At 44.8% G+C, this 14,252-nt stretch overlaps 1 protein-coding gene and 2 long non-coding RNA genes across 4 annotated transcripts; all 3 read left to right on the plus strand.

Annotated features, from left to right (window-relative positions):
• Positions 1 to 223: 223 nt before the first annotated feature.
• On the plus strand, positions 224 to 1,698 carry LOC123182980 (uncharacterized). The gene is made up of 3 exons (XR_006492388.1): positions 224 to 473; positions 705 to 894; positions 1,364 to 1,698. It is a non-coding gene; the product is annotated as an uncharacterized lncRNA (long non-coding RNA).
• A 2,981-nt stretch (positions 1,699 to 4,679) lies between these two features.
• LOC123182981 (uncharacterized) lies at positions 4,680 to 8,931 on the plus strand. Its single transcript, XR_006492389.1, has 3 exons — positions 4,680 to 4,759; positions 4,851 to 5,759; positions 5,871 to 8,931. It is a non-coding gene; the product is annotated as an uncharacterized lncRNA (long non-coding RNA).
• A 1,065-nt stretch (positions 8,932 to 9,996) lies between these two features.
• On the plus strand, positions 9,997 to 13,714 carry LOC123182979 (ATP-dependent DNA helicase PIF1-like). 2 transcript variants are annotated; one of them, XM_044595700.1, is made up of 2 exons: positions 9,997 to 12,693; positions 13,368 to 13,714. In XM_044595700.1, exon 1 carries the CDS (start codon positions 10,007 to 10,009, stop codon positions 11,765 to 11,767), a length of 1,761 nt encoding a protein of 586 aa, XP_044451635.1. In that variant the 5' UTR covers positions 9,997 to 10,006; the 3' UTR covers positions 11,768 to 12,693; positions 13,368 to 13,714. The 2 variants fall into 2 exon arrangements, with proteins under 2 accessions (XP_044451635.1, XP_044451634.1); XM_044595699.1 differs by having other exon boundaries at positions 13,373 to 13,714.
• The last annotated feature ends 538 nt before the right edge of the window (positions 13,715 to 14,252 follow it).

Consider the following 14,252-nt stretch of genomic DNA (forward strand, 5'->3'; position numbering starts at 1 on the left):
CTGGTAATCACCAAGATTGTGTAGATCACGTCTCCAAGGGTGAATCTGGGAGTGGCCAGAGAAAGGTGGTGGCTTAGTTGCTGCTTCTACAAAAAGAAAGGTGGAGCTAGTGGTGGTGCAAGCTGTTGCGTGGCTTGACTGTGTGCGTGCGTGCACTACAAAAGGCATTGTAACAAGATTCTCTAGTTTGAGAAGAAATACAAGAAAAGAGGCACAAGTGTGTGCGTGCCCCAAAGTGTGTCTATCTTCTTCCTCCTTGAGCTTGTGTGCCTGCGTCAGACTTCTTCTTCCGTAGCTACTCCACCATATATGCTTACTTAGGCCCTGTTCGGATCCTCTCCGCTCCCCAACTGCAGCTCCCGGAGCGGAGGGAGCGCCAGCACAACTGCAGGGAGCCCCTGCTCGAACTGAGCTCCTCGCGCGGAGCGGAGTTACGAGACTGGAGAGCTTCTGAACAGGCAGTTAGCAACCAAGTAAGAAACACCGACGGACGTGCCCCCTATTTAAAGAAGCCTTCCCCTCTTTTTCCCAATCGCGTTCACGTAGTACTCCATCAGTCGGTCCCTCCTCTTCTTCCACGTCGGCTCACTCCAGCTCAATCCACCGATTCTGCACTTGCTCAATTAAAATTAGGAGAGACGAAACACAATCAACACTTGTTTTTCTCTTCCCTTTCATAGAGAATGTCTGTTGTTGTGATGCAGGGAAGCGATTTCTTCTTGGAGCAGCCAGCTTCCACAATGGGCGTCACTCCTTCAACACAAGACCCATCCTCCTCTTCATATTGCTACTTGCACCGGTGGCGCCGCGGGTTTCCTCTTCTTCTTCTCGGTCTGATGTACAAAATCTTCTTCTGCTCCTCCTTCCCCGCCGTCTCAGGAGCTCACATGCCTGGTTAGTTTTTCTTCACCTCTTTCTTTCTTCCTTGTTATTTTCTTGCTTCTTTAGGCACATCAGTTCCATTCATTCATCCTGCTGCCTTCTTCCAATTCTTTGTATGTTTATTTATGCTCTTGTTCTTCTTCATGTTCCTGTTTACATTCTTTGCATATATGCTTACTTAGCATACATGGAGTATTTCTGTGTCACAAGTGTACTAATTAGCTTCTGCTATTTTCTACAAAATGTCTCACCATATCTCTAGTGTTGTGTAGCACTATGATGCAGCTAGCTAGTGAGATTTAATCACACACACTGCATCCATCTGCATGCATGCTCAACCAAACATTTGTGAGTTTTTGAGCACTGTCTAGGACTACCTAGTATTTCAGGACTAGCTAGTATGCACATATGTGTTGCGCGTTTATTTATTCTACTCTAAAATATATAATTGCATCACAATTGTTCGTTTGTCTTTCAATAGGCAGAACCATGGCTGAAATGGATAGCGAGAAGGTCCGTGTAAGACTATGCGTTCGTCTACCACATTATGAATGCCCCGATCCTCCACAGTGTAACTGCTGTCTCGTGACTGAATTATGCTACACGACCATGGCTGAGTGCATCATAGAGTGTGAGAAACTCTAAAGAAATAATGCCTGATATTTCATTTTTGTGTAATGAAATCGAGTAAAAGTAATATTCTAGCAATTGTTGCTTAGTACATATTTGGCTTGGCAAAAGAATGAAATTCCTTCCCCGCAAAAAAAAAGAATGAAATTCCAATAGAATCTCTTTGTAACTGGACAAGAAAAACGCCAAAAGTATGAATATGTTTTTTTTCTTCTGAAAAGTAGGTTTACCCAGCCTTTGCATCAATGCATGCAATCATCTTTATTAAGTTATTCAACCGAGTCTAACAAAATGAATACAAAGATCAAACTAAAGTTACCTTCGAGACGAACAAACTCGCTACACATACAAATATAAAGATGTGCCCCGACCGCATCAACGGACACCATCTTATCCAATGACCTCAAGAAGTCGCCTGACTGGCAAGTTAATAGCACCAACCGATCTAGGCGTTCCACAACATGCACCGCATGCGCACGCTCTAGGATCCGCCGCCGCCATCTTCCGCCGTCCCACCTTCAGGAGGGATCATTGCATAGACCTTGCCAGACCCATCTGCTATTGACGTCACCACAACGCCAGGCAACACCACCAGCCTGCGCGCGTCCATCAAACCACGTCCAACGCCGAGACTCCAGTGCTCCAAGCCGCCGAGACCCGCCATCTTCAACGCGGTAGATGGAACCGCTCCACCTGTTGGCCCCTCCAGTGAACCTCTGCTTCAAAACAATGCCCTCAGGAGGGAAAACGACACCGTAGTCTCCGTTATCATCCGATCTGGGAGACCCAGATCTAGGGTTTCCCCCGGGACTGATGCCCCATAGAGGAAGAAGGGCACGCCATCTACACCTACCAACGAACCTAAACAGTGTCCACCATCACAAAGCTCTCACGGCGAGACCTTCACGAAAGACACGGCGCTTGAGAGTTGTCGCCGCCCACCGCAGTTAAGGTTTTCACCCGAGAAGCAGTGAAGTCGGAAAAGGTAGGACGGACCAGAACGATGTATCCAAGAAGAATATCGGCACCTGCGAGCGTCGTCGTCGTGATGGCCGGCTGGAACCGACCACAGAATTATCCTGATCTAGATCCCCAACTCCCGCTCCACCCACAAAGCGGTGACCGGCTAGCTAGACAGCATGGCGTCCGGCGAGATTGGAGCGCACCTAGATGGGACAGCAGGAAGCGAAGAAAACGGCGCCGTCTGCCGCCGGGGCATCGCTGCCACGTACGGCCCGAGCCCGTCCCTGTGGACTCCTCAATCAAAAAGTTAAGGCACAGCACAATCTACACAAACAGATATGGGATTCAAGATCGACTATTACCGTGGTCCCTCGCTGGGAGCAGAGAGGGAAACGACGACGAGGCTGGTGGGTGGATCTGTGGTCGCTCAGCTCCTTTCATCCAGCAGTCAAGCAATGAACCTAGTAAAGTCCTATCTCTGTTTAATATAAAACGTTTTTTAATAAGACTACCAAAACATCCTCGCTAGGCATGCATGCATGCTCGACGCCCACTAAGACCTAACTAGTGTCGTACGTGCCGGACCTGACTCCCTCCGTTCCTAAATATAAGCTTTTTTAGATTTCCACTGCAAACTATATACGGATGTATCTCTACTCCTAAGGGAGCAGTTGGTAGTCTCGCTTCCAGGTTTTTTTTAGTCCCACCTCCCACGGTTTATTTTGGTACCTCCTCCCACCTCTGACTAAGACATCACAAACCGAAAAAACCTCCTCCTGAGGCCCGAACCCGCACCTATCCACATGCGACCCTCAAAAGACGTACGAAGGTTAACCTGCGACAAAAAAAAACCTACGACGGTTAACCAGCGACGAGTCCTGTTCTCGAGCGAGGCCTCCCTTCGTGGCCGCCCTACATCCCTGCGCCGCCGCGCTTCAGTCGCTGCCCTCCATCCTCGCCGCCCTCCATCCTGGTCGAGGTCGCCGCCCCGCTTCACTCGCCGTCCTCCATCCGCGTCGATCCTGGACAAGGTCGCGGCCCTCCATCACTTCGCCGCCGCGCTGAACACCTCGACGATCCGGCGCGGGTCCTGGATCAGGTCGCCGCCGCCCTCCATCACTTCGCCGCCGCGCTGAACTCCTCGCCCTTGATCCAGGATCCAGCGCCGATCCTGGACGAGGATAAGCGCACACGTCCAGGATCCGGCCAGAACACGTCCTGGATCCGAAAAATAGGTATACAAACCATCTCATACGTCAATCGCATCTCATACATCTCAAATGCCATACAATCGCATCTCATACATCTCACAGCCCATACATCCATCGCATGTCATACAGCCATGGCAAGTGCTTTCACAGGGATGGATCCGCCTGCGAGATTGATTTCTGTTCTACACAGTTTAGACTCAAGTACACATGTTTACAGATGGCAATTGGCAAAAAAAATACCAAGGGGTATCCTGCATCCTGCACTTGTATAAATATGGCAAAAAAGAAAACACAAACCATACAGGACCCTAGAGTATGTTTCCACTTGTGCTGAACTGAAGATAGAACAAAAACACTTGCATTCTAAGAAAGTACAGAGATGTAGAAGATGTAGATGAAAGTGCCATTGCAGTATTTATGTAGAATAAAATACAATTGCAGTATATGCTAGCAACAGGTTGCAGTATATAATATGTTGAACAATAACCCTTCCAGAATGTCATCAAATAACTACCATTTCTGTCTTCATGATTTTTGCCATTCAATAGTTGCATATGGGGAATTCAAAAAGCACGGTTGGCGAACATCAACCTGAAGATGACGTAACTACAGGTATGATGCAACCTACCATGTTTTCGTTTAGTTGCGAGACCTGAATATATGACAGGATGCATAATGTCTTCCAGGTCTTACAAGCGGGAGAAGTGATGCAGAACACAATGCGAGCATCATACCCGTAGCTGAAATTGTTGATAACGTCTACTCGACGGAATCAGGTATAATACTGTCCGGAGATTGGTTATAAATGTTGCTTCACGTCCATTTCTGAAAGTGGCAGAATGCATTATGTGTTGCAGTCCTTACGGGCGGGATAAATGTTGGAGACTACAATGCAAACTTCATACCCTTACATGCAGGTATAAGACTGTGTCAAGATTGCTGCTAATGTTTCGTGCATAACGTATATTTTGTTGATTGCTAAGATGTAGGGCGGGAACCTTCAAACGACGGGATTCCGTCGTATTCTGAGAATAATAAGGATGGTACGACTAAGCTACGAGATGATACTCAAGGTATTCACAGGCATGCTTATACAGCTTCCAAATCGACATCTCCCAGATGAGCTTAATGGGCTTTGTGGTTTTTACGCTTAACGTAATGCAGATGACAAAACTTCCGAGCAGCATGCAACAGTAGCTGTATTTAATGAAGAAAAAAAAACGTTGGCGAAACAAGGGAGCAGTTCAACGCACAGAGGCGTGAATCTTATCGGAAGAAAAAAGAGGAGGATATGGTCAGGTTACAAGAGTATAATCAGCCATGCCTTTCAAAGACCGGTAAGTATTTAAGCGTGATTTTGCTGACTACTCTTGGTTTTTTCTGAATACCTATAGTATGCAAATTAATCGTTATAGTAACCTGACTTCATAGATGTTCCCCGTGTTGGTTTCATAGATGTTGTATCAACATCGATACTTTTTTTGTTCTCTAACTCTCATACCTATTGTAAAAATGGTAGACCATAGAGATCTTATCAACGCGTGGAGGCGGGCATCTTATCGCACTAAGAAGTCAGATGATTTTATAAACCATCTAGACGATGGGCCGATTGTTCACCGTCGTACTCTATGTGATATCACAAATGTTCAACAACCTTCATATGTGATCCCTGGTACTTATTTGGTAGATTTACAATGTCGTTAATTACATGTGTGTATTTGACAATCATACTATTTGTGATTATGTTTAACTTCTCTTTGCTTTCTGAACGCCCGTGGTGGATAACTATAGGAACTAATGTTGGGGCAGATCATATCTTGGGGCAGCTAATCAAACCCACGCGAGATGATAAGCACAGGAAAGTTGATCTTCGTCCCCTTTGTAATTCAAGTACGATTATTTTATGTTACATCCTAGCATTCATGGTTCAGCCATTTTAATAAATACTAACCAAGCATGTTATATCAGATGACCCAGCTAGCTCGGTTGATACATCAATCTCGCATAATGAATCAACATTTCCTCCTAAAGCTACGGGAGCGTCTGATGTAATTGCAGATAAAAATATAAAAGGTAAAATGATTGTGCTTTTTCCATACTCGTTTGCTGTCATGTTGTTTTTACCTTTCGCTTTTGAGAGAAACCCAAGGAAGACATCAGTAGATAACTTGAATGATAGCACAGAAAATACGCAAGTAACAGAAGAAGAACGCAAACGAGACCGTAAAAAAGCTTTGAGGAGAGCTGCATATCGGCAGAGAAAAGATCGGAATCTCCAAGATGAACATAATCAGGCCCTTATTTTATCTGGTAACCTCTAAAGGTTTTGACCATTATATTCAGTACCCGATTTCATGTCTTAATGATTAAGTTTTCCACATGTTTTCATCAATTTGTTTAACCAGCCAACCCAACTAGCTCCAACTATACATCATTCTCGGTTGATGCGACGACATTTCATGCTACAACTACTGTCACATCTGGTCTCATTAATGACATGGAGGTACAAGGTAATCGATTTGTGCGTACTCCATCATCAATTGCTGTCATTGTTATGTTTTATTGTCTAATGTCCTGATCGACATCAGATGTGGTCTTGAATAACACCCAAGAAACAAAGCAAAAAACCGACGAAGAACTCAAGAGAGATCGTAGAAATGCCCTACGAAGAGCTGCTTATAGGAGGAAAAAGGATAAGCTTATCCATGATGAAAACATACGTCCACTTTCGTTATCAGGTAAAACATGATCTATATTTTCACCATGACTTACATATCTTGTTTTGCTGCTCATAGCTAAATATTCTTATAGCCACCATCATGCTCGATGCGTACAGTTTAATGCTGCATATTAATGCACCATCATGGTTTTTTTTCCTATAGACGTCTTAAATAATATTGGTTCTAACTATGTTTTAAAATCATTACGAAACCAGACAACCCTAATAGCTCCAGCTATATAGAATTCGAGGGTGACGCAGCAACATTTCCCCATTCAACATTAGACGCGTCTGTTGTCACTCATGACAATGATCTAGCTAGGAGGCAACGTGATAATGAGCGGAAAAGAAATTTAACAAACGCGCAAAGGGAGCAAATAAACGCACAGAGGCGTGCAGATTATCAGCGGAATAAGGACAAGGTATCTGTTGATGTCAGAGAAACAGTGAATGAAAAAGTACGAGGAAAGCGAATGCAACGTCGCAAAAGCATGTCAGTGATTGAGAAGGGGGAGTCAAGTGCTCAGAGGAAGGCCAATTATGCCAGAAGAAAAAACACCCCATGCAACGAATCCATCGCGCTCCCACGTCCAGACCTAGCAAACTCAACCTCTGAATGTCCCACTTTAATCTGCCGCGCATCATCCGTCTCTCGGGTCGCCGAAGATGATTCATCTGATGGCGACCCTCCGACGAACAAGACGAATTACATTGTTGGTATCGAAGGTATGAAATTGCTAATGTCACTTTCTTCTGCTCATTATCAACAACCATCTTCTAACATGATGTTATCTACTGTGACATTCGCAACGACGAATGTCCAGAGGACATCGAATTTTTACAAAGCGGCGTCGTGGGCGATGAGCCGACAGCAGCCGAATTGATGGATGAGGAGTACTACATGTTTCGCAACGAAGGTATGGTCAGATATGAAGTAGGACGGCGTGCATCTATATTGTAGTTAATTATTTTTTTGTAATTTTTGTTTTGAACGTTATGTTTCAACAAATGCTTGTAGGGTCCGATCATGACAACATGGATGATGACGAGGAAGGGAGCATGTCGTCTGCTATACCTAGCGAGGTTGATCCATTAGAATTTGTTTACACAAACATCCCCGACACCACTCACATCCTGAAGCTCGACGCAAACTGCAAACACTGCAAGGCCAAAAAGTTTGTCTCTGAGACCGACGGGTTCTGCTGTCGCAATGGCCAGATCGAACTTAAACAACCGGAGCCAATCCCAGAGCTGATGAGGCTATGGTCAAGCATGGATGCAGATTCTAGACATTTTCAGGAGAACATAAGGTTCTTCAACGGGCATTTCGCCTTCACAACCCTTGGCGTCAGCCTTGATGAGAACTACACAAACATGAAGTCTGGGGTGTACACATTCCGTGCGCACGGCTCCATCTACCACAATGTGCATTCGTTCGGGCCTAGCTCCCGTCCAGAACATCTGCAGTTGTACTTCTATGATGACGACCCAACCATAACTCATCTAAGGTGGCCACCAAGCAATTAGACCAGGATGTCGTGAAGAAGTTAGTAGACATGCTCAAAGAAAACCCGTACTCCCAGCAATTTAGGAGTTTGGGTGCACACAAGGACAACCTCGATGATTATAGGATAGACCTAAACACCGATAAGAGGCTTGACCAAAGAAGATATAATAGACCGTTGTCATCTGAGGTCGCTGCAATTTGGGTTGAGGGCAACGACCTAGCAAAAAGGTTTGACCGGAGGATAACACTTTGTGGTAACAACAACGAAAGGCATAGTATACGTGTGACCTCCGGACCATATGACCCGTTGTCTTATCCCCTATTCTATCCAAGGGGGGAGCTAGGTTGGCATCCAAAGCTACTTAAACGTAATGTAACGGAGGAGGTTGTACTACATTCTCAACTGGTCCATGATGATGATGAGGATGCAGGTATGCCGTCTGTGTCCCATTTTGCTACAAATAATATCTTATTTCTCGAATATATCCTCATTTTGATGGTACTCAATCATGTGCAGAGGGCAACAGCAGGTTGTGCGTCTCTGTCAGAGACTACTACTGTTACATGCTGCAGACACGGCCTGGAATCTTCAATCCCATACTCTGTGGAGCACGCCTCTTGCAGCAATGGGCGGTCGACATGTACGTCAAGATTGAAAGTTGTCGGTTGAGGTGGTACAGGAAAAACCAGACGCAGATTCGTGCCGACTTGTATAAAGGAGTTGTTGGTGCAATCACATCGGGGGAGACGCGAGCAAGCGCTGTTGGGGTAAGAATAGTGCTCCCTGGAACATACCCTGGTGGCGACCGCGACATCAAGAAGAGGCATATGGATGCCATGGCAATTGTCCATACATACGGGAAGCCTGACATCTTCTTGACCATGACTTGCAATCCTAAATGGGAAGAGATAACGAATGAGTTGTTGCCTGGTCAGACGGCGCAAGACCGACCTGATATTGTGGCTCGCGTGTTCTACGGCAAGCTAGAGGCTATGAAGGACATGTTGTTCAAGAAGCATATCCTGGGTGTTGTTGTCGCATATGTATACGTAGTCGAGTTCCAAAAAAGGGGCCTCCCCCACGCACATTTTTTGTTGATCATGGACTCTAAATATAAGCTTCTCGTCCCGGAGCAGTATGACCGACTCATTTCCGCAGAGCTCCCAGACAAGCATAAGTATCCGGAATTGTATGCTATGGTGGTAAAACATATGATGCACGGACCATGCGGTGCTCTCAACCCGAAGAATGTTTGCATGCAAGAAAACAGATGCAAGTGCAGATACCCACGGCCGTTCAATGAAAACACATCACAGGGGAAGGACTCGTACCCAATTTATCGGCGTAGAGACGATGGAAGGCGTGCTAAGGTCCGAGGGAAGATGTTGGACAACAGATGGGTTGTGCCTTATAACCCATACCTGCTGCGGATGTTTAATTGCCACATCAACGTTGAGGTATGCTCCAGCATAAAGGCCGTCAAATATCTTTACAAGGGCCATGATAAGGCTTCTTTCAGCATCGACCATCCCGACGCCGATGGTAACACTGATGAGATCAAGAGATACGTTGATGCAAGGTGGATCACCCCTCCGGAGGCTATGTGGAGGATATTTGGCTTTCCACTTTGCGCCAATTACCCACCTGTCTTGCAGTTGCCTCTTCATCTCCCGAATATGCACAGGGTCGCATTCAATGCGCATGCTGACTTGAAGAATGTTGTCGCCTCCGAAAATAATTCAAAATCCATGTTAACGGAGTATTTCAAGGCTAACCAGGAACACCCTCGGGCTAGGCATATATTGTACAAGGATTTTCCCGGAAGCTTCACGTGGCAGAAGAAAAAGAAGTTTTGGAAGCCGCGGGTCGAGCGTTTTCAAATAGGTCGCATCGTGTCTGCCAATCCTGCCGAGGGTGACCGATACTACCTGCGTGTGTTGCTAAACCATGTTACGGGCAAAACATCCTTCGACGACTTGCTCACCGTGGACGGCGTTCTATGTGGGAGCTTTAGAGAAGCTGCTGAAAGGTTGGGACTCATCGAGGCAGACAACACGCTCGACAACTGTCTTACTGAGGCTGAGCAGTGGGCGATGCCATGTTCTCTTAGGAGGCTCTTCGCAACCATCTTGGTGCACTGCGAGCCAGGCGACGTGCGTGGTTTATGGGATAGGCACCTCGATCCTATGTCAGATGACTATCGTCGATCACGCACGTCCCCTATCGAGGTGGAGCAGATGGTGTTGGTTGACATTAGGGGTATGTTGCAGTCCATGGGTAAAGACATTGTTGATTTCGCTCTTCCAAGCATAGATGATGCGTTTGACCCAACCGAGGGTGAGGCAAGAGAGGTCATCGAGGAATCAACTGTTGAGTTTGACGTGGATGATACTAAATTTGCATCTTCCCTGAACTTGGAGCAGAGGGCCGCATACGACGAGATACTAGCGGCTGTTGAACGCGGTGATGGGGGTGTATTCTTTGTTGATGGCCCTGGAGGTACAGGGAAGACCTTTCTATACAGGGCGATGCTTGCCAAGGTGAGGAGCGATGGCAATATTGGTATCGCTACCGCGACGTCGGGCGTCGCCGCTTCTATCATGCCTGGCGGCAGGACTGCCCACTCGAGGTTCAAGATCCCATTGAGTTGCGATGATGGAGCCTCGTGCAGCTTCACGAAGCAGAGTGGGACCGCCAAGCTGCTTAGGATGGCCTCATTGATAATATGGGACGAGGCCAGCATGACGAAACGACAAGCGGTCGAGGCATTGGACAATAGCATGCGCGACATCATGGGAATACGCGACCGACCCTTTGGAGGAAAGACTGTTGTTTTTGGCGGGGACTTTAGGCAGGTGCTTCCGGTCGTCAGAAGGGGGTCGCGGGGCCAGATAATTGATGCAACCCTACGAAGTTCTCATCTATGGAAGGGTATGCGGCAGCTTCGGCTCATCACCAACATGAGGGCTCATAATGACACGTGGTTTGCAAATTACTTGCTAAGGGTCGACAATGGCACTGAGGAAGTCAACGATCAAGGCAACATACTACTCCCTGAAGACATTTGTCTGCCGTCTACAGGCGAGGTTGACGACCTGGAGAAGCTTATTCACCATGTGTTTCCGAGTCTAGATGACAACATGTCTGATTCAAATTACATGACATCTCGAGCAATCCTTTCCACGACAAATGACAATGTCGACAAGATAAACATCCGCATGATAGAGCATTTTCAGGGAGATGAAGTAATATACCATAGCTTTGACAGTGCGGAGGACGACCCATATGGCTACTACGCTCAGGAGTTTCTGAATGGATTGACTCCTAACGGTCTTCCTCCGCATGCACTCAAGCTAAAGCTGAACTGCCCTGTCATACTTCTAAGGAACATTGATCCAGCAAATGGATTGTGTAACGGCACTAGGCTTGTTGTTAGAGGTTTTGAGAGGAACACCATTGATGCAGAAATCGTGATTGGACAACACGCTGGCAGGAGGGTCTTCCTTCCTCGAATACCTCTCTACCCATCTGAAAACGACATGTTTCCGTTCAAGTTTAAGAGGAAGCAATTTCCTATAAGGCTTAGCTTTGCTATGACCATTAACAAGGCTCAAGGGCAGACAATCCCGATTGTTGGTGTCTACCTACCCAATCCCGTGTTTTCTCATGGTCAACTCTATGTTGCTTTGTCTCGAGCCACCGCAAAGAGAAACATAAAGATACTCATTCAGAAGGAGAAGCCGAAGGAGAAGTCCAACAAGCAAAAGGACAATCCAAAGAAGCGAAAAAGACCGACCGTGTCATTACTAACCTCGATGAAGAACATCGTCTACAAGGAAGTCCTTACAGGCTGAAGTCCGGTCTTAATAGACCGGCAGGTTATGTAATGACACAACATTTACTCTTGTGATGGTCAAGATTTATTGTAATTCGTTTTTTTACATATATCTTTTTTATTTGGTATTTTGATAGTTGGAGGTATACTCCATTTAGTTGAGCTACTAACTGCATTTCAATAATCAGCCGTCATGTTGGCACCATCATCGCTGTTATATCTTTTCTACTATCGCAATGTTTCTGGCAGTGTACATGTCACCCACCGTAGTATTTCATGTGTAATATGTGATTCAGATATAATGATTGGCCTGAAAAATACCTGGAACATGCAATGAAACTTTTGTGTTACGGCAAGTGATCATATCCATTGTTATTATTTTGATATTTTGATAATATGGTTGAATGTAAATTTATTGGTGTCCTTATTATCCCTGTATTATTCTGATAGGTCAGAAGTATAGGATTATGATTGGTCTGAATTATAAGACCAACACACGCAGAAGGGAAGTTTGTGTAGCTTTTCAAGATATATTTTGCATATGTACATCTAATAGATAATAAAATGGTAGCCTGCGTACTTGCAAATATGTTCAAATGCCCGTGCGACTCTGGAGAATGTGACAATGCACGTGTCTGATCGCTGAAGTGTGCAATCTTTGGAAAAAAGATTGATTACTTGTATTTTCACGCGTCTGAACTAATTATTTATCAGTTCAGTTCAAGTTTCATTTTTATTTTTTGCATTGGTTCATGTACCTTCATGAGTTTACTGCGGATCTGAAAGAGTTCTAACCTAAAAAATTGTACAAGGCTGCATTAATCTAGGACCTGGCGAGGATTGGTTCAGAGAGCAAGCATCGTTCTGCAATATCTTAAGGACGCTGGTTGGGCTGAGGGTGGTCGACTTATAGGTTGCACCCAGCCAAGACGATTGGCTGTGCAGGTATCAACTGTTTAAATGTTCATCAAAATGTGTATCCTTCTCTAGATGCCATGTAATACTAGGTTTCTCTTTTTACCTTCTGATCAGAGCATGCACCAGATTATTCTTTTGGGTACGTCCCTAGCAACTAGCATGGCAAGTAAGGATCTTAGCTAATTATCTAGAGCAAGCTTCTGTATTACTTATGGATATTCTGGTGCAACATGAATCAAACCCGGGCAACATGAATCTAAGAAATAAATTATTAGAGATAGATAACTCCTAAAAGATAAGCTTGGAGGACTTTCGCAGAGCTCCCAGCCATGAAGATTTATCCAGCTTTCCCTTTGTGACCTAGCCGTTTGTGACAGGGTTGCCATGTGGTAGTGGCCATAGTGCCCAAAAGTGTGTCTGTAACAGGAGACTTCATCCTGCAAAATTATTCATGTGCTCCGGCAGTGATTTCTGTGCTCCGGCAGTGATTTCTGACATCCTATACGGAGAAGTCAGCTGATAGAACCATATCTGTACTAATTAGAAGATGGTAGCTGAACATTTTGTTTACTGCATTGGTATTACTAATTTCCATATGTTTGAATTTTTTTACAAGGTAGGGGTTGCGTTCTATTTTACATTTGTTGTCAATGTATTTTTTATGTAATACTATGTCACTACTATATAACACTGATTTTTAGCGTAGATATCCATGAAGCCAGCCTCATGACACTTGACGAAACACGTGCGTACGTCAATGGTGTTGTTCAAGCTAGGAACAATGGAGGCTAGAAGTATCTGTGTACACAAGTGCACAATTTGTCTTAGATATAAAAATGTATGAACGCTTTGCATGCAACATTTTGTTGCCAATTGTCACATTATGAAGTGTTCGCTTATGTCTTGGAGGTTTAATAATATGTGATATTCAATAAAAAAATCTATTTAACAGTGTCGTCATATTTCGGAGCCATATACTGTGAAGTTCTGAACTATATATTTGACTAATATATATTTGATGACCAAACTGTCAATAATGGACTTCAAATGGTAACCTGTCTACTCTCATTTGAGCTACACGTATGAATCTCTCTCAGTGTAGGTTCAAATTTTTTAATATACAGTGCAGCGCAAAAAGGAAAATACGTTTACCTTGACAGATGCTATCGCATGCTATCATGCATTATGACATTCCAAAGATAATATAATTAATTTTGTACATGGAATCAAGGATTGCCGTATGCCCGTGCGTTGTGTTTCTTTCTACACACGGAAACAATAGTTCTTCAAGTGGCGCGGGCTTTTTGATCGTGGTGAGGAGGACAAAAACAGAAGAAGAAAAAACGTTGTGTTTCTTTATATTTCTCGGACGCCCGTGTTTGACGTATATTTGGGAAATAAATTAATTGTTTCTTTCTATATATATGGAGGCAAAGTTTGGAAAGGAGACATAAATTAGGAAATATATAATCCGGCGTTGATACATTTGCCGGGTGGAGCATGCAACCAAAATAATTTTATTCCATGTTTTCCTATAGTTTTTGTTATGGAATATTGTAACTACGGAAGGATATGGGCCACCTTCC

The sequence above is a fragment of the Triticum aestivum genome, chromosome 1D (genome assembly GCF_018294505.1).
Source record: "Triticum aestivum cultivar Chinese Spring chromosome 1D, IWGSC CS RefSeq v2.1, whole genome shotgun sequence".
Classification (NCBI taxonomy): Eukaryota; Viridiplantae; Streptophyta; class Magnoliopsida; order Poales; family Poaceae; genus Triticum; species Triticum aestivum.